This window comes from Dermacentor silvarum, chromosome 5 (genome assembly GCF_013339745.2).
Source record: "Dermacentor silvarum isolate Dsil-2018 chromosome 5, BIME_Dsil_1.4, whole genome shotgun sequence".
NCBI lineage: Eukaryota > Metazoa > Arthropoda > Arachnida > Ixodida > Ixodidae > Dermacentor > Dermacentor silvarum.
The window spans coordinates 163,126,179-163,151,514 of record NC_051158.1 but is presented as its reverse complement, the minus strand read 5'-3'; the positions used below and the strand labels follow the sequence as shown (position 1 = coordinate 163,151,514).

Genomic DNA, 25,336 nt, shown 5'->3' with positions numbered 1-25,336 from the left:
TTCTATCAATTGCACTTCTCAAGGACGCCTAGAGCACTGATCCTCACAGAAAAGCTTACATTCGGCTAGTGGCATTCCGTAATGAACATCCAGCACTTCATGTTACCGTGAAAGTGCTGAATTTCTTTCTAATTACTCTTTCTGTCGAATTACTCACTCTCGCGCCGCTAGTGTAACTGCAATCAAAACACACCTCGACCTGGCTGACCTTGAAGTAAGACGAAAAATAGCGCGACTTGAATTTTTCCTCAAGATATACTACAACAATGGTGACCCTAATAACGCATAGGATGCTGCTCCTCGTTATACTGGAGCACGCACTGACCACAATTTCAAAAGTCAACGTCACAAGTTCGCGTACAAACCTGTGGCCGGATTCACAACATTGTTACTCTGAAACTGCTCGTAGAAGCAGGTATGAGCTAATGGTGGGGATGGACATTTAATTAGCGGAGGCGGCTGGCCATTGGCAAGCAGTACTTACGAAAAAAAAAAAGCTTGTGAACTCGGGCCCTGAACGCTAACTCATTCACGCCAAGGATAGCGACCAGGTGGAAACGCCTCCCCGCCTCGACTGCCAGCAATGCGGTTCCATAATTGAAAACCGCGATCACTACGTTTTGTTCCGAATACCACTCCTCTCTGTAGCGCTGCACGTTGCATTTAGAGTGTTCAAATAAATAAATAAATAAATAAATAAATAAATAAATAAATAAATAAATAAATAAATAAATAAATAAATAAATAAATAAAAATGTCGTAGTTTCACCCGAAAGGCGAAGCATCAATTGCGATAGCAAATTAGTAGAGAGCTTCACGGTGTTAGGATAGAAGTTTAAACTTGGACATGGAGCAGCACCGGCAACGCGCAGAAGTGTTGTCGACGCCATCGGCGTTTTTCCTGCGTTCGCACCGAACGCGCGCGGCGTTGGTGACTGTGGCTGGTTAAAGCCCCTTGATAATTTGGAATTATCAAGGGGCTTTAAGTACAAAGAGTGGCGGTACTTTGGAATTATCAAGGGGTTTTATGGCCGGTGCCTCTGGGGGCGGCTCGAAGGTTTTCGACAAGATCAGAACGGGACACTCGTCGAGTAGGCGTCGGAAGTCTTTACCACTTTTTCGCCTCGCAACGTTTTTATATAATTACGCATTTGGTGCTGCAGCTAAATGTCCGCCTCTTCGAGTAGATCAGCTCATTAACTAGAATTGGGCTATCTACCACAGGAAACCTGAAATAAATTTTGAAAGTGTTCGCTGAAACACCCTGTGTATATATATATATATATATATATATATATATATATAGTGACCGAGAAGAAAGGGAACCGAGGGTACCGATTTTATTAATCGTATCGTAGGAAGCCAACAAACACAGGGGAAATTGCTTGTACTTACTAGGAGAATTAACGAAATGATAAATTAAAGGAAATTAAAGTGAATGGAAAAACAACTTACTGCAGGTGCGGAACGATCCCACGTCTTCGCATTACGCGTACGATGCTCTTGTCATTGAGCTACCGCGGTGCCGTTCCCCATCCAGAAAGGAAGTTTCACATCCGCCGCCAAGGTTTGTGAGTGACGGTGCTGGCTAACACTCCCAGGATTAATTCTAGTAGTAAAAACATAAATACCCCAGAGAGTGAGAAAACTTTAATTGTTCGTAAGGTGTGACACCGGAGCTCCGGTACCGCTCGTAGGCATCCAGGGAGCCTGAAGTCACCCCAAGGGGCAGGGGTTAGTAGACGAAGCGGCTTGCCGCTTCGGCTGCCAGACGGACAATGTTGGCCTGTGCCGCCGGGTCTTCGCTGTGAAGCGCGGTGTCCCATGCTTCTTCGTCCTTGAATAAATTATACCCCGAGGAGTAGCTGCACTCCCGTAGGATATGTCTTACTATTTTATCACAGAATCTGCAGAATTGGTCCTCCGGATTTCTCGTTTCCGGATGTATCTCCATCTGCGAGACACGTGGTTTTTGGCTTGCAGGCGGCGCCAGGTAACTGCCTCTGCGGAAGTGAGGGACCTATCCGGTAGTGGATATTGCCGGCGTCCTAATTTGTAGTGCTCTGTGACCTCGTGACAGGTCGCGAGCGTCTCCACCTTAAAGTTAGGTTGAGGCCGCCGTCCCCCCCGGATAATGATCGCTCGGGCAATGACGTTGGCGGCTTCGTTTCCTGTTATGTTGGAGTGAGCGGGGACCCAGGTTACGGTGATCGCACTGTCTATGTTACCTTTCGATATTATGCTGTACGCGTAGTCTGATATTTTGCCTTTGCAGAAATTTCTTACTGCCGATTTGCTGTCGCTGACGATCACACTCGCGTCCGTACTGACGCACGCCAGGGCGATCGCCGCTTCCTCCGCTGCCGTGGCGTCTACTCCACTTGTATATATCGCGCCCTGTTCTACTCCGTATCCGTTGACTACCACTGAGACGGAGCTTAGGTCTCCGCCAAGGGCGGCGTCTGTGAAGGCAACAATCTCGGGTGGCATTTTGCTTAGCTTTGTTGCGAAGTGTTTGGCTCGGTGCTTCCGTTTTTCCTGACCGTGCATGTTGTGGGTGCATGTTCTTAGGTATCGTGCACGTTTCGCGCATTTCCTTATTATTTACGTCTAACTTCTTTCTTTCTGCTATTTTGATGTTAAGGAATGAGGTTGAGCAGCAGATACGACTCAAGATGAAGGCGTGGACCAGCCTTAATTGTTCTTCTCCATTAGCCCTCTGCCTCTGGCCGAGATTCTTCTAATGACGCTTACCACTTGGTTTGCGTGCGCGTCTAGTTGAGCTATAGTCGTGTGGTTATTTCCCGTCTTGCTTATGAGCATGCCCAGAATTCTGATCTCATCTACTTGCGAAATTTATTTCCCGTCTAAGTCTATCCAGATCCTGTGAGGAGATAATGCATGCATCTCCTCCCAGAATCTCGATAGACTTAGACGGGAATGAAATTCCGTCTGCCCCTGTCCTGGGCCTGATGATTAGCAGTTCCGACTTCGTTGGAGAGCAGCTCAGCCCTTTACTTTTGGCATGGAAGTCTATGATGTCGGTTGCCCGCTGGAGCCTTTCTTCGATAGACCCATCACTGCCCTCATTGAGCCAAACGTTGACGTCGTCTGCGTACACGCTCGTCTTTAGTCCTTCGATCCTTGCTAACTTGCGCGGGAGGTCTTTCATAACTAAATTAAATAAGAAGGAGGATAGGATGGCTCAATGCGGGGTGCCCCTGTTTCCTAATTTTATCTCTTCTGAGCTGAGGCTCTGCATGTGCAGGGTCGCTGTTCTGTCTTTGAGAAAAAGATTTTACTTAGTCGAAGGTCCTTTTCCCTGCGTTAACATCTGACAGGCAATCGAGGATAGCCGAGTGGCTGACATTATCAAACGCTTTAGTTAAGTCTATACCAAATATTGTTCTCGTATATTTGGTCTTTCGTTTTTCTATAATAGCGTGTTGGAGCCTTAGCATGGTATCTTGGCGCTGAGGTGCGGTCTGAAACCTACGATCTCGTGGGGCCAGATGCTGTTTTCTTCCGCGAATCGAGTTAGTCGTGCCTGAATTACCTTCTCCATTAATTTGCGTAGACACGAGGTCAGTGAAATAGGCCTGACATTTTTTATACCCGGGGTTTTGCCCTTGTGAATTAAAATGATGTTGGCATGTTTCCAGTCTTTAGGGACTTCCCCGGATTCCCACACTTTGTTCAGATAAGCTGTAAGGTGAACTATAGAGCCGTCGTCGTAAGTTCCTAGCTTACCGTAGGTGATCTTGTCTATGCCAGGGGCTGTGTTCCTTTAGAAGTCAAATAGCGCGGCTCTGACCTCTGCTACTAGAATGGATTCGTCCAGTAACGGATTTTCCGCTCCCTGATATTCTTTATCCGCTACCGGGCATGCGGGGCTTATATAGATTTCTTGAAGTCTGTCGATGAGCTGTTCATCGGTTCCGTCAAATTTGTATCTTGTCTTGATTTGCTCTATGTTGGCGTGGGTTTTGGTGTTGGTGGGGTCTATGAGGTGGCGCAAGCATCTGCGACGTGTTACGACCGCTCATAGTCTTCTCTAGCTCGTCGCATTTTTTTATCCCACCTTTTCTCTTCTAGTTTGAAGGCGTAGCTCTCCTTTATTGTGCTCGGCTATTTTCTTAGGTTCCGGTTCCATTTCTGGCGCTTTAGCTTATTCTCGAGGGTTGTTTTTCGATTGCACATATTTCTAAGCTTGTTGTCTAATCTGAATGGGAGGTCATCTCCCTCTACCGTTTCGGTTGCCTGTTTCACGTGTGAGACGACGGTTGCGATCCACTCTGTTATGTCTCCGATTTCGCCTAAGTCTGCTGTTGATCTGATATTCCTGAATTTATCCCAGTCAGTTGCGGTGGCCTGCTTTGGATTATGTACGGGCACGCCTAGTTTCCTATCGATTTGTATTTCGATTATAAAGTGATCGCTGCCGAGGTTTTCGCCCGTGTTCTTTCACGATGTTTTGCCCGTCCTGTGCCCTAGTGTTAGGTCCGGAGTTGTGTCACAGCAGATGCTGTTACCCGTTCTGGTTGGCTCATTCGGGTCCGTTAGTAGCGAGAGTCCTGTCTTCTGAATAGCTTCCCACAGCATTCTACCTATCCTGTCGATTTTGGTGTAGCCCCATTCGTGATGCATAGCATTAAAGTCCCCTAAAACAAGTAGGGGGCACGATTTTGCTGCCCTCAGCGCTTTCTTAAATGTGGTCTCGAATTGTGGCCTTATGTGACGAGGGGGGCTGTATGCGTTCAGGACAAATATGCTTCCCCTATTATTTTTGCCGATAAGGATTTCTACGAGTACGCCCTCCACTTATTCCGTACTCGCGTCGTGTTCAAATACCACTGTTATTCTTAATTCGCTGTATGGCTACTCTACGTTTCTCCCCTCTCCCGTTGTCGAATGTGTGGTACCCTGAAATTTTGACTGGGTGTTTTCCTGTTTCTTGTAACGCCACGGCAAGCGGAGGCTCTCCTTGATTTAAAATGTGTTGTTGCAGCAACGTCTTTCTCTTTTATTGCGATAGCAATTATATGGACACTCAAAAGCAGATTTCTGCCGTCGGCGTCGCCGTCGCCGTCGCCGTGAGGTTCCGTATGACGTCAATGGAGATGAAATCGTCGCCGCGCGCCGAACGCTGTATGTGCGAGTGAAAGGGCGCGAGGGACGCGCGCTTTCACGGGGAGTGAACGCACGGCGGAGAACAAACGCGCGTTCTGCTCTGTGCTCCCTAAAGGGCTGCAGAAGTAGGCGTCTCTTTCCTCCTCTACAATCACCATATATGTAGAGCAAACGTGACTTCTTCCGACGCACGAAAGGCCGTGGGGGGGGGGGGAGGGGGAGGGAAGGGAAGCGACGTTTAGCTGCGGCACCAAGTGCCTATTTATATCAGAGGCTCCGGCAAAAGTCACCAACGCCGCAAGCATTTTGAGCGAACGCGGGCAAAACGCCGACGGCGTCGACAACAGTTCTGCGTGTTGCCGGTGCAGCTGCATGTCCAAGTTTATACAGCTGATAAAGCTGCTATCATTACTCCGTATAGCTCTCTTCAAATTTGCTATCGCAATTGATGCTTCACCTTTCAGGTGAAACTGCGACAACTTTTTTGAAGCCCTTGCAGTTCCACTGCCAAATCAAAGTTCCTGTCCTGGTCATGATGAGGAAGAGAACGGGGCTTCAGGGATCGAGGTTGGCTCCGGATCGGGATGAGCTCGTTCTTCGCCTCCTAGTACGGTCAGAAGTGCGGTCGTATGATTTTATATAGCCTGGACTTTTTTATGCATGATAATGCTTAGTTTGGTTAGCATGCTTTCCTCGTGCTTATTGAGGCGTGGCTCTAGCTCATCTTCGTTAATCTTTCTGTTCATCTTTTTTCTTCTCTCGGGTGGAGGCGTCTCGTGCCCCCTTGTCTTCATTTTTGCGGTGCCTACCGTATGTACCACCGTGCTGCCCTCGTCCTACGTCTGGGGGGCGGCTATTCTCTGGACTGGGGTAAGCGGCCTTGTTGGCGTCGCCTGCGTAGCTCACACTGTTGGGTTCGTTAGCTGCCCAACTTGCTCTTTGAGTTGGTTTACTGTATTCGTTAGGGTTTTGATTATTTCTCTTAGTTGGCTATTTTCCTAATCTCTCTTGTCTCTTTCCTTCTTAAATAAGTTAACCTGTGCCTCTAATTCTGGTGACCTACCTTGGGAGACCACGTGTGCGAAGCTGACACACATACCAGAGTGGGTCCGCTTGTCCCCTGGTTTCTGGAGGCCTGGCCAGTGGGTCTGGTTGTCCCTGGGTGGCGGCCTGGATGCACTTCTGTCCCTGGACTGGGATCGTTGCTTTTTGGCCGCAGGCGGTAGCTGATCTTCGATGTCGTGCTGCTTCTGCCCGCGGTCGCTCCTCCCTTTTCTTGTTCGGCCCTGGCCTCGGCCCGGGCCGCGTCGCGTTGTTTAAGCCAGTGGGGCTTCCTGTAGAGTTCCCTGCATGTCGGGTCCCCTAACTGATGATTCCTCCCGCAGATGAGACACTTCGGCTCGCAGGCGTGCTCCTCCGGCTGATTTCTTAGCCCAGGCGGTCTGCGTTGCGATCTCGTACCGAACAGGGTTCCGACTATGGGAGCAGCATTGGCCCGTCCCAGGCGCTCACTCGTCGCCGAGGCGGAGCGAGAGCGCACACGTTGGCACCCGAAAGATGAATTATGCCCGGGCAGGACGAGGCCAGAGGAAACTGCAGCCTCTGCAGCGGGTGCTTCTTGGATCTGGGCAGATGTCTTGCCTGTGCCCAATCTTGCCACATGCGTAGCACACGCAGTAGTTTTTCATATATAAGTGACATGGAATCCATTGACTGAAAAATTTTATGGCCTTCGGTACTTCCAGATGTTTGCAGTTAATGATGACCGATTCGGATGTCCTTCGTAATCTTCTTACTGCCGCATACGTTGGGTTCCGTGGGTTGTCCAACGCCTTGTGTATTTGTTGTTCCGTCAGCTCTAGGTTAATCCCGTAGATGACGCCTTTGCCCCCCTCGGGCATCGCCGGGTGGGCAGTCATTTCGAAATCTTCTTCTTCGGCTCGAATGTTATTAATTTTGGCGAAGGCCTCTGCCCTTTCCTTGTTCAGGGTTGATATTAGGATTGTTTGGTTGTTTTTGTTGAAGACAATGTCCTCTTCTGCCATGGGGGGTAGCCCGGCCGCCTCCAGAATGGCATTTCCGGCGGGAACCCCCAGCTTCTTTATGCTGTCGATACCTCCTGCTGATCGGAGGATAATCTTCTCTGTGCGCAATGGCAGGCGAACTTGATGCTTGTCTACCACCCTTTCTGCCATGGCCTTGTTTAGGGGTTTTAGTTCCCTTCTTCTTGCTAATACTTCTTCCACCTTCTCCTCCGGGACGTATCTGCCGCCTATGGAGCGGCACCAGCCCTCTTGGGTTTCTTATTTATCGGCGAAAGCGCCGACGTCCATCTTTTCTCCTTCTTCCTCTCCTACGCGGGGAGGTATTCGTTCTGCATGATTTCCATCCGAGGACGTTGGCTGTACGTCCCTTCCGGCAGTTGCCGCAGCTTTTGCGGCTCCGTTTCTTCGCTCTTCTGCCGACATCTCCGCCGACGCTGCAGCAGCTGTGCGAGCTGCTGTGCCGTTGCGTTCCCTCGGCGTTTCTCTCTCCTGGCGGCGTCTCCGCCGACGTTGCAGCCGCTGTCCGTGGTTACATCATGCTTGGGCCGGTGTAGCAGCTATTCGATGTGCTACGCCCTTGCGTTCTCTCGACGCTATACTTAACTGGTGGCGTCGCCGCCTCGAAAATTCAAACTCTTGCAGAGATTAGAGAAGCGGTCCTACCGTGGTGATGGTGATAGTTCCGTGATCTCCTGGTGTTCACGGTTGTTCTTGTTCTTGAATATTATTTAAGGACTCAAACTTGAGAAGATATGGACATTTACGTCGGAGCTCGATGTGAAGGCGACTTCTCTACATCGCGCCCCCTAGCGTCCACCTAAATTGCCCAGAAAGTGGATGGGAAAACGGCTGCGTGGTAGCTCAATGGTAAGAGCATCGCACGCGTAGTGCGAAGACGTGGGATCATTCCTCACCTGGGGGAAGTTGTTTTTTTCATCCACTTTAATTTCCTTTATTTTTATCATTTCTTTAATTCTTTTAGTATGTACAAGTAATTTCCCCTGTGTTGTCGTTGGTGTCTGTGTTTGTTGGCTTCCTATGATATGATTAATAAAATCGGGCCCCTCGGTTCCCTTTCTTCTCGTTCACTGCATAACAAGGGTCTCGAATCCAGCAACATTGGTGCCTACAGGTAGCATATGTGGGTTTATTGACCAGTTGCTTTCACCCAAAAAATGATCACGTACTCGTGACACTTGCGGCAGGAAGGATGTTCCACATCCGCCGCCAAGGTTTGTGAGTGATGGCACTGGTTAACACCCCCAGAGTTAATTCTAGTAGAAAAAACGTAGATACCCCAGAAAGTGGATGGGAAAACGGCGCCGCGGTAGCTGAATGGTAAGAGCATCGCTCGCGTAATGCGAAGACGTAGGATCGTTCCCCACCCGCGGCGAGTGTTTTTTTCATCCACTTTAATTTCCTTTAATTTATCATTTCTTTAATTCTCTTAGTAAGTACAAGTAATTTCCCATGTGTTGTAGTTGGTGTCTGTGTTTGTTGGCGTGCTATGATATTATATATATATATATATATATATATATATATATATATATATATATATATATATATGTTGTAACGCCGGTAGCCCGGGACATCTCCAGCGTATGAGAATGAACACAGAAGTGCCGGTCAATCAGGCGCATCACCAGCGCTTTACGCATGGGGCCGGTTCTGACTGCTCGCAGGGTTCCAACTACCACACCGAGTTCGGCCTCTCAATCCTTACCAACCCTGTTCGTAAGGATAAAGGCCTTGACATTTGGTGGAGAGTGCTGGGCACGACTCCATCAACGCTGGAGCTTCGAAGCCGAACCCTTCAACCATCTGGGCCCATGCCGGACGATCCCCCCCAGCCTTCTCGAACCATGCTTGATGATGTAGCCCACCACACTGCGGCCACGGCACCACCTGTCATCTGTCCTGGCGTGCAGCGTCAGCGGGATCCTGTGATTTTCGCGGGTACCATTGATCACGACGTCGAGGACCGGCTCGCCTCGTACGAAAGAGTCAGCGCGCACAACCACTAGGACGACACGTCAAAGCTCAACAACTTAATTTTGTGCTTGAGCAACGTTGCACATTTGTGGTATCGTAACCACGAATCCGACATCAGGATATGGTCAGCATTCAAGACCAACTTCACGGAAGTCTTTGGTCGTCCTGCTGTCCGTAAACTTCAGGCCAAACAACGCCTGCGCGGACGCGCCCAGCAAGCAGGTGAGAATTTCACCAGCTACATCGAAGACGTCGTTAATCTGTGTAACAGAGTCGACGCAACGATGCCAGAAGCCGACAAGATGAGGCATATCCTCAAGGGAATTGAGGACGACGCCTTCCAGATGTTGGTCGCCCGAAACTCGACCACAGTTTCTGTCGTCATTGCGCTGTGTCAGTTACGACGAACTTCGAAGGGAGCGAGTTGTCACACGACATCCACCCTCAGAATTCGCCGCTGTCTCAGGTCTGACGCTAGGTTTTGACGAGTCGCCTCTAATGCACCAAATAAAGGAATTCGTACGAGAAGAAGTTGCTTGGCAGCTTTCGCTGGTGCCCTTTACGAACGCGCAGCCATACTCCCCATTGACACCGGGGTTACAGAGCGTCATCAAGGAGCAAGCAGCTGAGTGCCTGCCAACTGCTACTCCACCGCCTACCGTCGCGGCGCCCTTCAAATACGCTACCGTCGCTGCAAGGCCGCCCTTCGATCCACGTCCACCTCTCCAAGCTGTTGCGCGACCGCCCCCGATTCCCTTCTCGCCGCCTGCACCACAGCTACCACGCCAGCCAAATCCTTGGCTCACAGGCGACAACCGCCAAATTTGCTACCATTGTGGTATTCCGGGCCACGTTCCAACGCCGTATGCTGCCTATTTATGATAACCGCCGAACCATGAGCACTTACGCCCCTGGACAGCTACAATCTCCTGTGCAGCCGGATGAAATCCCTGCTCATCGTTATCCAACCCTACGCCGCCGCTCCATCTCACCGATGAGACGCCGGCCAAGCCCTCTACCTCAGGGAAACTAAGTGTCGCAGCCCCCGAGGGGAGAACTGCGTGCCCTTCGATTTACCAAAGGCCTCGAAATCACCCCTGGAACATCATTGAGGTATACGTCGAAGGGATTCCAACATTCGCACTGGTCGATACGGGTGCAGCAATCTCGGTGTTACGCGCAGGACTTTGCCGACGGATAGGAAAAGTAACGACGTCACTTTCCGGGCTGTATTTGAGTACTGCGAGCGCACAGCTTGTCTAACCATTGGGAGTCTGCACTGCACGTGTTGTCATCGAGGAGCCGTTTCATGTCATTGAATTCGTTCTACTGCCGTCCTGCTCCTACAATGTTATCCTAGGCTGGGATTTCCTTTCGTCCAACAATGCCATCATTGACTGTACCCTCGCCGAGGTGATGTCTTTGCTTTCCGAGGCAGCCAAAGACCAAGATCCTGTGACGTCTACAAAAAAAAAAAAAAGAAAAAGAAAGATCGCAGTTTCGCCCGAAAGGCGAAGCATCGCTTGCGATAGCAAATTAGTAGACAGCTATACGAAGTAAGGGTAGTAGTTTTATCGGCCATATAAAGTTGTAAATATTCGCTTACTAACTAAATAAGCACAATGTCACGCGCGCACAGGTAAATATGAACACATCTTGCTCTATGACCGCGGGAGCTCGTCAAAACGCTGGAGTACCAAATCGCGCCAGGGGCAGCGCGCAAACTGACCTTCGTGCTGGCTCTCGCTTCAACGCGAACTAAACGTCGAAAGTGCAGCGCATACGAAGCTACCGGCACTCGGCGAATGCCCTTTGGCCCATCGCAGATCGGTTTGAAGATGAGGCCGCCGCGGGCCCACTTTTTTTTCTTTTGGAGTTTCTCGCTGATCCGGCCACTGTTACAGCATCTAGGACTCTACGGCGGCAGGCGCATCAGCTTGTTATTCGCGACCAACTCCTCTACCGTCGCAACTATGTCGCAACTATCTCCCCGAGGGTCGGCAATGGCTCCTCGTAATACCACGTCATCTTTGGCCTGATGTATGCGCATCGTTTCACACTCATCCCCAATGTGCACACGGTGGTGTGTTAAAGACCTACACCCGTCTTAGGCTCCGGTATTACTGGCCTGGCATGTACAAGTTAGTTTGGAAGTACGTCCGCTGCTGCCTCGACTGCCAGCGTCGAAAGTCGGTCCCTACTTCCACTGCCGTGCCTTTGCAGCCGCTTCCTTGTTCGTCCCGTCCTTTTGATCGCGTCGGAATCGACCATTACGGTCCACTTCCTTGTACCGGGGCTGGAAACTGCTAGATTATTGTTGCAGTGGATCATCTCACACGCTTTGCAGTGTTGCGACGCCGGTTCCTTCAAGCTCGACCGGCGTTACTGCTTTGTAGCGTGGTGTTCTCGGCAGACTGCAGGCGTCCGGTAGACCACGGCGACCAGGCAGGGGCAAGACGATTTCTTAGTGCGAAACTTGCACAGTTTATTTCATGGCTGAGGAAGGTTAGAAAAGAAGAGAATGAATGAAAAATACATGGTGAGGCCGCTTAAATAGGCCCGCTAGCATCATAGGCGGGATTTAGCTCACGTCAACGTCACGTGACAGGTACTGAGTCCAGTCGGGGGTTTCTGCAGCTGCTCCCTCTCTCCTAGGCGACGTTTCTCGGGCTTGGCTCCGCCAGCGGCGACTTGAGGCTTCTGTCGTGCACCGTTCGCTCTCTGGGCGCACGTACGCAAAGGGCCTGGTAAACAATGCGACACGAGGCCCCGGTGGTATACAGTTCGGGGAAGGCGCAACCCCTAGCCTGCTGGGCGCACACACACAAAGGGGCCATAAATCACTGCGACTCGCCCGCCAGATTGAGGATCACTCGAGACAACCATAGCAAATCAGGCATTCATCCTCCGTTGGTTTAGGCATGGGCCTCCGATAATTCCCCCTGCACGGGGCGTCAAATGCCATTCGTAACGACCGGGCTGTCATACGCGAATCGTAATCATTTTTGACACAGGGCGTGACGTGTCAATCGTAACAGCAGAAACCGCTGCACTTCCGTCTGCAAACTGCCCAAGACGTTGCATCATTCATACTGAGGCATTTTGTTCTTCGTCACGGGGACCCTCAGGAACTTCTTAGGGATCGAGGCCGCGCTTTTTTATCCGAAGTCGTGACGTCGCTTCTGAAGGAGCATCACATCATTCAGAGGACCACTAACGCATACCATCCACAGACGAACGGGTTGACGGAGCGTTTCAACCGAACTCTTGGCGACATGCTCTCCATGTACGTCGCGTCCGACCATTCCAACTGGGAAGCTGTGCTTCCGTTCGTCACGTTTGCCTATAATACTGCCACTCAAGCCACCGCTGGTTTTTTCCCAATTTTCTTACTGTACGGACGCGAACCTTCCTGCACCATCGAAACCATTCTACCCTACCAGCCTGATTCATGAGAATGTGTTCTTGTATCTCAAGCTGCGCAGCATGCTGAAGAATGCAGACAACTCGCCAGTTGTCTTACCACCGCATATCAGACACAACAGAAGCTTCGTCGCGGTGCATGGCTCTGACCCCCCAAGCTTCCCTTCCGATTCATTGGTTTGGCTGTAGGTTCCACCTTTAGCTCCCGGCCTTTCTTCCAAGCTGCTTTTATGATATCATGGACCTTACCGTGTAATTGCACAAACTTCTCCCGTGAACTATGTCGTAGAGCCTGTGTCGCCGTCTTCTAATCAGCGCCGTCGCGATCGCGAAACTGCTCACGTAGATCGGCTCAAGCCCTTCTACGATCCCTCTATGTTGCCTTATGCTAAGATCGCGAGGATGGCGTCTTTTTCTCCGGGGGACAAATGTAACGAAGAAGCGCCGGTTAGCCCGGCGCATCTCCCGCGCATGAAATTTAACAATGAAGTGGCGGTCAGTCAGGCGCATCACCAGCGCTTTACGCACGGGGCCGGTTCGGACTGCTCGCAGGGTTCTAACTACGACACCGAGTTCGCCCTCTCACTCCTTACGTACCCTGTCAATAAACGCCTTGACATTATATATAATGAAGAAAAGAGAGTACGACGTACGTCGTATTCGCACAGTTTATTTTGATAACGTTTCGGCTGGTGGACCAGCCTTCGTGCTTATATTGTAATGACGAGAAAGACGCACTGAGGCTCCCGCGCTCGGACTGCGGGAGCGGGCAGACGATGACGCTCTCGCCTGTCTACATGGCTCTGCCTGCGTCTCTTCTATCGACCTGAGGTCAGGATACTGGCAGACATAAGTCAGCGCACTCAGACAAGGCTGGTCTGCCAGCCGAAACGTTAGCAAAATATACTGTGCAAGTACAACGTACGTCGTACTCTTTTTTTCATTATACTACCGGGGCGAGCGTGATATATATATATATATATATATATATATATATATATATATATATATATATATATATAGACGATGCTCCATCGTCTAAGAGGACGGAACCAGACCGAACTGTGGGAGCGGGCCGACAGAGAAGACGACGAGGCAGAGTGAAACCGGCGATCTGGCGGACGGCCGGCTGTTTTTCTCATTCATTACAATATATATATATATATATATATATATATATATATATATATATATATATATCAATGTTGCCAGCTGCAGATGTCTCAATACGTGAATTTTACAAAATCGCGATATCCCTTTTCATTGGTGTGATTAGTGCCATTTATTCCCTGACGCCTGACATACCAACTAGCGCAAACCAAGATTCTCTGTGACTTTAAGTAGCAGCGGTCTATTATACTGAGTAGTAGTACTGAAATTGATGTATTCAATGAGCAGAATGAAATATTTAGCCCTTAAAAACTGCTGCCGCACTTTCGCACGTAGTAGACAATTGTGGACACAATTGTGGGGCCTACGTAGCTAAATAATTGTCTGGCGTACGTGTACTGCAAAAAGCTGCGCGCCAAATAGGGGCATAAAGTTTTTATAATATGAAGTCTGACTTTACATCCTTTGTTCAGGCCCAATGTACTGGACAGTTCAATCGTCCTGAAGAAAGGGCTCTTGGTCTTTCGACGTTGTACCCCTGTTTGGCGGGCATCTTCTTGCAGTACACACACAATGCAGACGAGTGCTGTTGCACGGAGTAAACCAACCCGATCATGCGCTTTGCGGGTAATTATTTGTTGCGCAAATGACGATGCTTCAGCAATGCCTCTGCCCCGAAGTCTTCATAAGCTTCCGTATTTTCTCACGCAGTGCCCACCGTTGTCTTCGAGCGTGTCGGCTGAGCCTCCGATTAGGCAGCAACGACCGCAAGCAGTGGACGAAATGAAGGGTGCAGCGCAACGTAACCCTTGCTCGAGTCAAGAAGAAATCGACCCTACGCTAACACCCAGTGCTAAACTCAGAATCATCGAGAAAGCTGTGACAGGTACGCCTTCCGCGGTTGCAGACCGTGGCACGACGTTTTTTCCGAGCAGAAAAAAAAATGACGTGGTCGCAGGTGCGCGCGTCATATGGTGTAAGTTAGTCATTTTGCAAAGCTGGACACCCAGTTTCTTGGCGAATAATTACGCACATATTGTTATGAGCTTCAGGGACGCCGCTGCAGATGGTTTGGCTCTCTGGTGATTTATTCCGCGTGTTTGCCCCTCGTGTCACTGATTTCCATCGTGTGCGGCTAAGTCGAGACACCCGAGCCTTTTTTGCATTTCGCCTTGATATGACTAGGGCTTTCGGAGCCAGGATTCGAATGCACGACATCTCCTTTCACAGCCAGATACTGAACTGCTGAGATCTCATCCATAGACATTCAGTCAATGCTGCAGGTAGTTGCAATGAATATATGTGAAGGAAGACTGGCCGACCAGTGTTCCTAGAAAAAAGGACAACACAAGTTGTCCTAATACTTTCCCCCCCTTTCGCACGTATGTATGAGTCTTCATGAATCCTTTATTCACCACAGAACTGCTGGCGTTTGTCGAGGCAGCCATTTCAGCGCTCCTATAATTCATATAAAAGTGATCAAATGTCTGTGACCTCCAAAAATATATGTTTTGAGCTGGTGGCATTGCCACATTTCTATTTCTTCAAGTTTCTTTGCGTTTTTTTTTCAGAAGCCATATACCATTTAACACTTTATCTATATGGTCTGTAATTACCAAGTTAAGGATTGCTACAACCAAATCCAAAGCAGTCGTACGCCGACTGAATAACAGAGCGCTCTAATTCGCTCCTGATATTCGCTTCTGCTACAATACAATTTCTAGGCAGACCAACCGTTGTAGGACTCGCCGCAGTGCGCTATGCAGGGCTCGATGTCGCAGGTTCGACTCCGTGCCGAGCTGCATTTATGTTGCTGCAAGAACGCTCGTGTGCCGCGTTTTAAGTGGACGTTAAGGAATTCCGCGTGCTCAAATTATTACTCCAGAGCCGTCCACTGCAGCTTGCCTCATAGTTTTGGGACGTTCAACGGAACTCTACTTCGGAACCCTACTTGTTCAACAATAGAAGTCGACTTGATGAGTTGTTAGCCACCCGCAATAAAGCGAAGTGGCGTTAAGGTACTCGCTAAATCATGAAGAAACAAATAATGGTCGGCAACACCACAGTACAGTTTGGTTTGGTTTGTTTAGGCTGTGCAATAGCGCTCGTCAAATTAGCAGCTATCTAGCTTGGGGTGTTCACGTCAATGTGGTGGTAAACAAGCTGTCCTAAGTTACCTGTGTCACTGCTTCGCATCGTCGTCTGCTCCATTATACCCTTTTGTTATACCACGTTTTTTATGTCTTAAATTATGTTTACATAGCCAGGTGCACAACCACGTCTTCTAAAGACTTTTACGAATCATTCATATCTGAGTTTTAAAGATAACATTGCGTCATTATTCAAGAACGTGCATTTTTTGAGAGCAGTGACGGAGTACAAAAAATACCATACTTGTGCGATCTTCCAGAATCAAAGCTCAATTTTTAGCGACGCTGCTGTTTCTGAGGGCATCAACTAGTATTTTCTTGCAGGCTATTGCATTCAGCCTTACTTTACGTACGGTGCCGTACGTTTCTGCTATTTCTGGAAAATGAACACCATGCAAATTTGCCAAGCAGACAACTGACGCATGCCGTGCAGACGCAGAGTCGCATTAAAGCGCACCGTAGGGTCCAGGCGACACTACGGAAGCGGTCGCACGTCAAATCAACACTTCTGTGCCCACCGCGGTATTTGCGGCTGTGGTAATGCTCGAGGTCGTGGATTTGATCCCCACCGTGGCAGCCGCATTTCCACGGGAGCGAAATGCCAAAAACGATCGTGTACTATTTTTTTTTTCTATTCTGCTTTTATTACTCACTAGTACATTGCTGACTCGTGTATTACGTAAAAAAAACGAAAAAAAAACGTACGTACGTGCGTATGTACGTAAAAAAACGTTCTCTAATTTCTATAACTCCGTTACATGCGGAAGGGAGACTCTTCATGTATATACCTTATTTATTTATTCTATTGAACAATACATAAAATTACCCGCGGGTCCTGACAAAGGGAGGTTACTGGCCTCCTGACAAAGGTACCGAGTCCGCTTGGTGGTAAGGTAGCATTACTTTCGTACACACGAACACAGCATCATTAGGTGTACATAATACTGGACATGGTAAGATAACATCCGCATATACAAACAAGATTCATTTGTAAAGGTACGCATATAAATTGATCCATAATTTTGCTGGAGTTTTCACTTGAAGTAGCAGCCATCCGTAAGTTGTTTACTGTAAGCATAAACAAAATTAGGCAACCAGAACCGTGGGTGGCATACACAGGCATACAAGAGAAAAAAATATCAAAAACAGTTTCAGTTATATACATTTAAGGACATCACATACAAATAAAGCAAGATAGCAATAGAAAAAATGCATTGCATTCAGCCAGCAGCTCCTATGTAACGTCAGAATATTTCATTTACGCCAACTTAAAACGGAAGAACAACATTTCAGATTTAAAGCTTCTAGCTGCGTTACACACTTTCGCCAGTTAGGTAAATTAAGATACTTGTTACATATATTAATTATTTGATCATCAATTACCTGTTTCCCATAATTTGTTTGTGCTCTTTATACAACCATGGAAGTTCTGCGCAGATTGTGACCTAGTATGTTACTATTTAGGTAACGACAAGTCTCTCTTTACTTCCGCAAAAATGTACAGAGTTCATTTTAGGGATATCGCAAGAAATGGAATGTTCTGCTTCATTTAAAATAAAAATTATGGGGTTTGACGTGGCAAAACCACGATCTGATTATTAGGCACGCCGTAGTGAGGGACTCCGGGATAATTTGGACCACCTGGGGTTCTTTAACGTGCACCTAAATCTAAGTACAGGGTTATTTTCGCATTTAAAATAACGATATGTTTGTGTGTTTCCCTGTGGCACATATTTATTCTTACTGCTCTTCTTTGTAACGAAGTCAGCTAATCGCTATAATTTTTCTTCCGTGTTCCCCAAACAAGTAAACAATAGCTGAAATGACCATGAATGGTAGAAAAATATAATTGTTTCTTTAATTCAAAGGTGATTCAACACGCCGATAGACCTAGCCATTTTCACCCGAATTGTATACACATGATGAGACCAGTGCAAATTTGTTTGAAAAGCTCAAGGAAATATTCACCGCATTTTAGTTTGACATCGTAATATATTCTTTTGTTTGTCGGGCGAAAAAGGATAAACTTTCATCTTCGCATTTATGCTTAGTTTGTTACTTGTTGCACATAGGTCAAGTTTGTGCAGCCAGACATTTGACACAGATTCGAGACCTGTGGGATCTCCCCAGAGAAAGATAATACTCTTGTCATCTGCACATGATCAGTCATAGGAATATTGATTCCCTCATTATGGTGGACTACAAACAACATAGGGCGCAACAGAGAACCTTATGGTACATCATATTTGATGAAGCTTTTATCTGATTCAATGCAATGTCGGTAAACGAACTGAGATCTACAGTGTAGGTAGTTACGTATAAGAGAATGGGCTACACCTCTAATGCCAAATACTTCAAGCTTAGTCGGCAAAATATTGTGCTTGATGGTGTCAAAGGCCTATTGAAAATCCCAATAAATTCCACTTGTGAAATATTTCCTATTTTTGTCGTTATTATGAAATAATGCTTTCTTCATAGACTTTCCTTTTTGAAAACCAAATTTCTGATTTGCGATGATGTTCTTTGACAGCAAAAAAAATGTATCAAAGCGTGTAGGTAAAATGCGTTTTGCAACCTTTGAAAATAACGATAACACAGATATGGGTCTGAACTACTCTGATCACTATACACAGATAATAATAGTTAACTATAACACATTCCACTAGAATCAGGGCAACACTTGACTTCAACCAACCAAGAGAACAGGCTGGCTTCAGGAAAGGATATTCTACGATGGATCATATCCGTGTTATCAATCCAGGTAATCGAGAAATCTGCGGAGTACAATCAACCTCTCTATATGGCTTTTCACACTACGAAAAGGCATTTGATTCAGTAGAGATACCAGCAGGCATACAGGCATTGCGTAATCAAGGAGTACAGGAGGCATACGTGAATATCTTGTCAAATATCTACAAGGATTCCACAGCAACCTTAGTTCTCCACAAGAAAAGTTGAAATTTACCTATCAAGAAAGGGGTTAGGCAAGGAGACACAATCGCTCCAGTGCTATTCACTGCATCCTTAGAAGAAGTATTCAAGCTCTTAGACTGGGAAGGCTTAGTAGTGCGGATCAACGGCGAATATCTCAGCAACCTACCTTCGGTTTGCAGATGACATTGTCCTATTCAGCAACAATGGGGATGAATTACAGCAAATGATTGAGGACCTTAAACGAGAAAGTGTAAGAGTGCGGTTGAAGATTAATATGCAGAAGACAAAGATAATGTGAAATAGCCTGGCAAGAGAACAAGAATTCAAGCTCGCCAGTCAGCCTCTAGAGCCTGTAAAAGAGTATGTTTATGTAGGTGACTTAGTGACAGGGGATCCTGATCATGAGAAAGAAATTTACAGAAGAATAAAATTGGGTTGTAGTGCATATGGCAGGCTTTGCCAAATCCTGACTGGGAGATTACCACTGTCGTTGAAAAGATAAGTGTACAATCAGTGCATTCCACCGGTGCTAACAGCTCGAGAACAAGTTAAGGACCGCACAAAGAGCGATGGAACGAAAAATCTAAGCACTAACGTTATGAGACAGGAAGAGAGCGGTGTGGATCAGAGAACAAACGGGAATAGCCGATATTCTAGTTCACATTAAGCGGAAAAAATGGAGTGGGGCAGGCCATGTAATGTGTAGGATGGATAACCGGTGGACCATTAGAGTTACAGAATGGATACCAAGAGAAGGGAAGCGCAGTCGAGGACGGCAGAAAACTAGGTGGGGTGCTGAAGTTCGGAAATTTGCAGGCGCAAGTTGGAATCAGCTAGCGCTAGACAGGGGTAATTGGAGATCGCAGGGAGAAGCCTTCGTCCTGCAGAGGACACATATATAGGCTGATGATGATGATGATAACACATATATGGGTCTGAACTATATTTACCGCCATTATGAAATAAAGGTGCGCGAACAATTTTTAACTTTGTACCTCTACCAGCCAAGGGTTCTGTCGTGTCCGTCGTTGTAATCAAAAAACGATCCCGACGAAGCGCTAACAATTACAGGTATAGCAGTATAGCTTACTTGAATTCAGGCATTCCGCGTACAACTAAGCACTCGTTTTCGCAAGAAAAACCACAAAAACAAGCTTCAAAGTGATGAGCCAACATGATGGATGATAAGGGCTGCGGGCAAACAACGGAAACAGGCTCGGCGCGGTCCGTAAGATTAGATTGCAGCTGTTGCAAAGCTTATGCAGCTGCTTGAAAGAGGGTTGACGTCATCCGAAACCCTTGCAGCCTAGTAACTGCTTCGGTTCATTTTCTAGACTACCCCACTATGGGGTAGTCTAGTAGTGTATATCACACCGATCATAAAGCAGTAGTGAACATTGTTGTGAAGTAAATAATAATAAAGGCCGTGGTTAAAGTTACGTTGTAGTGTGTGAAATATCAAGTGCGCCGCAGTCACCGTGAGGCTGGCGTAAAAAGCTTCGCTTTCCAACCACCTTCACAGGGTGGATTGGCAGGCAATCTTTTTTGTCAATTTGGGAAAATTCGAGATGTCATCATATTATTAAAAATATGAGTTATAGGTGAAGCAATTTCAGATGCAATAGCATTTACTGCTGAAGTCTTAACTGCATCCTTACAAGCTGCAGAATTATTATCTAAGGAATTCAACATAGAAATAATTTGAACCTCGTAGGTATAGGAGTCAGGAACAAACTGTCCTGGACAGCTAGGTTTATGTATGTCAAATAACTGTGTCCGGCTGTCCTGGACAGTGGATGAGGATTGTGTCACGCTAACGTTTATAACATAATCGTTAAAAAATTTCGCGGAGGATAAATTAGAATATTTTGCTTCACAAATTTCTAATTGTAACGGCACACCATCCATAGGGATATTGGACATTTCGTGAAATAGTTTCTATATTTTCTGACCGTTTTTCAAGAAACTCTCAAACTTACGCTAAAAAATGAAAATCGCGCTTTCTTCATATCAAGATAGAACTGATCGCAAAATTTTTTAACGCCTGTTTTTGAACGCACGTGTTTTTAAAGAGTGGTTGAATAGCCTTTCTTTCTGCTTGATATGGTTATAGAAGTATTTAATAATCCATGCTGTCCTGTCTTTCTTGTGCCTACTTATTGCGGTTAAGGGAAATGACATATTATAACAATGTTGTAGTGCAGAAACAAAGTTGTCATACGACCTTGAAGGACCGCATTCAGCAAAGAAACCTGCCCAGTTTAAACTATTGATTAGGGATTGAAAATAACTTATGGTTCTTTGGTTAATGTATATCCTACCTTGTACCTTGATTTGTACCAGTTTAAGGATCCTTAATAGGAAATATTGCGAATAATAGGACATGATCGCTAATGTCTGAACGCAGAACGCCTGTACAGCAGGTAGGTTTAGGCAAGTTAGTAAAACATACGATAAATAATGTGTTAGTATGCATAGTTAACCTGGAGGCCTCTTTTCCAGATTTCTCGCAATTGTGAGCAAGCATAACCTCAAGTAATTGGAGCTTTGATTAGTTATTGCACAGTAAATCAACTTTACTATCAGCTACGATATGACATTGTCTCATTTTTCGCTACCTGCGAAAGATAACAGGTTATATCGACAAAGTTTAGAAAGTTACAAAGCACACCTTGAGGGGGGCGGTAAACTGTAACAATGCGAATGTTACGACATAAAACAGTAACTATTTCAAAATGGTCGCACACGCAAGTGTATTCTTCAAGCTGTTCAAAATGCTAGTGCTGCAGTACGTAAATAGACAAACCGCCACCAATATAGAGAAGCATGCCTATAATCAGAAAGATTGTATAGATCTGCGCAATCGAAGTACCACGTTTTCAAGAATGTTAAAAAATCGAAGCAGCTATCAAACTGAGGTAAGTACGCTTCATCCTCAGTACATTTGTTGCGGAGGTTTGGTCGCATTCGTGTGAAGTAGTGAAAAATGCGTTTCGCTTGAAGATTCACCAGTGTTTAGAAAAAAAAAAAAAAAAAAAAAAAAGAAAAAAAAAACTTTGTAGTGCTTAGTTAGCCATCGTTTGTAAATAGTGTAGCGGCACTCAGCAAATGAATACTAGACAATTTTGTTCAGGTCAACTTCCATAGGAAACCTGACAGCCCGTAAGTGTGTTTTTGCACGCACAGAAAGATTGGAAGGTTAACTCCCGGTTAACTACCTTTTATGTTCTATTAGTCTTCCAATCGTTTCCTTACATTGCCAAGACTGCCAAGATTGTAACTGCATGCTCCAGTTATACGAATGCGCGATATTGTACAGGCATAAGAATGAATGACTCGCCGCGGTGGCTTAGTCAGCTAAAGCGTTGCGCTGCTGAGCACGAGATCGCAGGATCGAATCCCGGCCGCGGCGGCCGCATTTCGATGGAAGCGAAATGCAGAAACGCCCGTGTGCTTACGTTGTAGTGCACGTTAAAGAACCCCAGGTGGTCAAAATTAACCCGGAGCCCTGCACTACGGCGTGCCTCATAATCAGAACTGATTTTGGCACGTAAAACCCCAGAAAGACGAAGAAGGCATAAGATTGAAGATACGCGTCTAATGATCGAGGCTTGGCTTATCAATAATGGTGGAAGTGCGTGCGTGAGTCAGCCTTCCATTATCCTACATAATTAAGAGATCAAACGCCTTAACAGTTATCTCTCACTAGACCGGCACGTGTACCCGAAGGACACGGGGTGCTACCATTCCAGAGCATGCGCAGATGAGTTGTGTGTATTCCTATTCGCCTTAGTGCTTCCTTCAGTTGATAGTCGGCGTTCATGTTGTCCACTTCTCTTGCGTCCGTGTCTTCACGCCTTACCTTTTTTGCATTATGAATTCTTTCTCTCCTTCCACACGGAAAACCAATCTTGTATTTTCTTTGGAAGTTTGCTACATATGATAGTTTGCTACATTGCAAACTTTCATATCCACTAGGGGTCTTCGAAACAGACTTCAGGGGGTTCTTTTCGTCCTCTGGTATGATAAAACAATCTAGACCAAATTAGCGTCAATTTACACAAAAGTCGACAGCGTGAATATGCGTAAATACTCTTGCACACAGTTACACTGTGTGCAATATTTGACTCATTACTACCGAGTTATCTTTCTAATGCACATTGTCAGTAATTTTTGTTACGCGATGGGTCGTACCAAGATACGCTTATTTGTCATTACTGACTAGGTACAGTAAAGATACACTGGTATACGGACCGAGGTTAGGTCCACTATAACAACGGGTGAGTCGGCTAGCGAAAGAACAAGAATCCGTTCAGGCCGATGGCAGGAGTAGGAGAAGCTATATTCCCCTCTTCTTCTATTTTTATAACCTCGCAGCACGCAGCACAAGGAACGAGGCACATGCGCATGCGCATGCGCATGCACTTGAGCGCGCCATAAATACAAGGCGGCCGTTGAAGATGACTATGGACGTTAGAACTGGATTGTGCTGCATTGTCTCGGGGTTAACACCCTCACCGTTACGGAGTAAAATCGAATAGCTATGGGGCATATGTTACCTTTTCTACTGACTTTTTTAGCGAGTAATCATGACGATATCTGCTACAGACGACACGGAAACTGAATTAAAAAAAATGAATGGCTATTGCTGTCAAACTCGCGTGTCAGATATACATAGTTTGCACGTGCGTCACTTCCGCACCGGTCCGCGAGCCTGTCCGCCATCTTTAGGCACCTGCGGGCCTGCGGAAGCGTGCTGGGGCAGGCTGCGCGCGCTGACGCGTTGTTGATCCGAAGTTCCTTCTCGCGTCGTGATCATGCCAATCTGCGCGATTTTCGGTTGCGGCACAAGAGGTACCACTGCCGCGAAGCCGAGCTACGCAGAACCGGGCGTAGGTCCACACCAAACGTAATAACATGGCAGTGCGAACGCACGAGAATGCTGTCGGAGAAACGTCGGTGCCTGTGGCTTTCCCGGATAAATCGGAAGGACCTGAACAACGTGCGTGTCGTCGCTTTGTTTCGGGCGAGTATATAACGCGCCAAAACACTGCACATCACGCATGATCGTAAAAGGGCGGCAGCGAAAGCCCCGTACTGGTTGGTGACCGCCCGCTCCCACACGCATAGTCGCCTTTACCGCTCTGAAAAACGCCCGTGTACTTGTCTTGTAGTGCACGTTAAAGAACTCTGGGCGGTCAAAATTATCCCGGAACCCTCCACTGCCGCGTGTTTAACAATTAGATCGTGATTTTAGCACGGAAAACCCCAATTTTGTTTTTTTAACGGCCTGCAAACTGCTTCGCATCGTCATTTGTTGGTATGTGTGCTTCGCTTAGCGACATGCTAAGCAATATTTGAATGTCTGCATGCTTTCAATATAGTGGGCAACTTCTATTTAACGCAACAAAATTCATATGCACGGACATGCACCTAACTCTAAACCAAAACTCGCAGAAAGAAACGAACACACGTTTTGAAGCTTGGGGAAAAAGTTCATATAGGTGAACCATTGTGGCAAGAAAGCTTTCCCTGAATGGAGCAGCACAAAAAATACTGAGATAGTTTTCCCTGCCGCACGCCAAGAAACATATGCTTTCATTGACTCATCTCGCCGAGGACGATGGTAAGACCCGACGACAGGCGCTTCGCTGCAACCTTGCTCACCCAACCGCTCGTGAATTGTGCGCCTTCAGCGATTTGTAAGCCTTTATTTCGTTCAGTGTCACGTAGCTCGTGGACGGGACAAGATAATTAATAATATCCACGTACGTCATGGCCGGATGTGTTATCCACGCCAACGTGCAGCTAGTATGGGTCCACGCCGTCGCACATTACGACCTTTTCTTTGTAGCGAGCCCGCGTCGGCCTATATACAAGCTCGTCCATGTAGAAAGGGCAAAATTCAGGGCTCCTGACTTTTGCCATCGCAAAGCTTTCACGATAGCAAACACGCGGCGCTAACACGTAGAAATGAACGCCGAACACAAACGCAGCGGGCCAGCCGATAGTAGCGAGGTGCCCAGCGATGGCGGACGGTCGGGGCAGGCGGTGGATATGACGTCACGTGCAAACTATGTATATAGGTGCGCTCCGGATGGTCAGATTTTCATGTAGGGCTTGTTTCATTGCAGGTGCAGTTTGAACTCTTTGTCGTGTACAGCAAGAACTTTTTGCATCCTCAAAGGGACAGTGAAGACGAAATGATTGATCTTGTGTAATTACCCATCTTCAATACCAAAAACACTAGTATCACTGCGAGAAGAAGCTTGGTAAGCCAGAAAATGTGCAAAACGCAGACAGGTGGCGATGCCGCGCAAGCTCATCCTGACGTTATTTGATTTGGACGGCGTGTGCTAGGGCCTATGTAATTATTTATCGCTAAAAATGGACTACATTGTCCTATGAAGGAGTCAAAGAAAGGTTTGGCGTGGTTCAATACTGTTAAACCAAATTCGTCGAGCCGTAGCACAGATTGATTGCTTTGGGAAAGGACACAGACGCTGCTCGGCGCCATCAGCAACCACCGCATCTACGATTGCACCAAAA

The 25,336-nt window shown here is 47.0% G+C and overlaps 1 protein-coding gene across 1 annotated transcript in view; it reads left to right on the top strand.

Moving 5' to 3' along the window:
• LOC119454524 (uncharacterized) overlaps positions 1-25,336 on the top strand; it is a 63,416-nt gene that overhangs the window by 480 nt on the left and 37,600 nt on the right. The window contains exon 2 of the mRNA XM_037716429.2: positions 14,415-14,589. Within this exon, the coding sequence (XP_037572357.1) occupies positions 14,415-14,589 (175 nt within the window). The remainder of the gene's footprint in view (positions 1-14,414; positions 14,590-25,336) is intronic.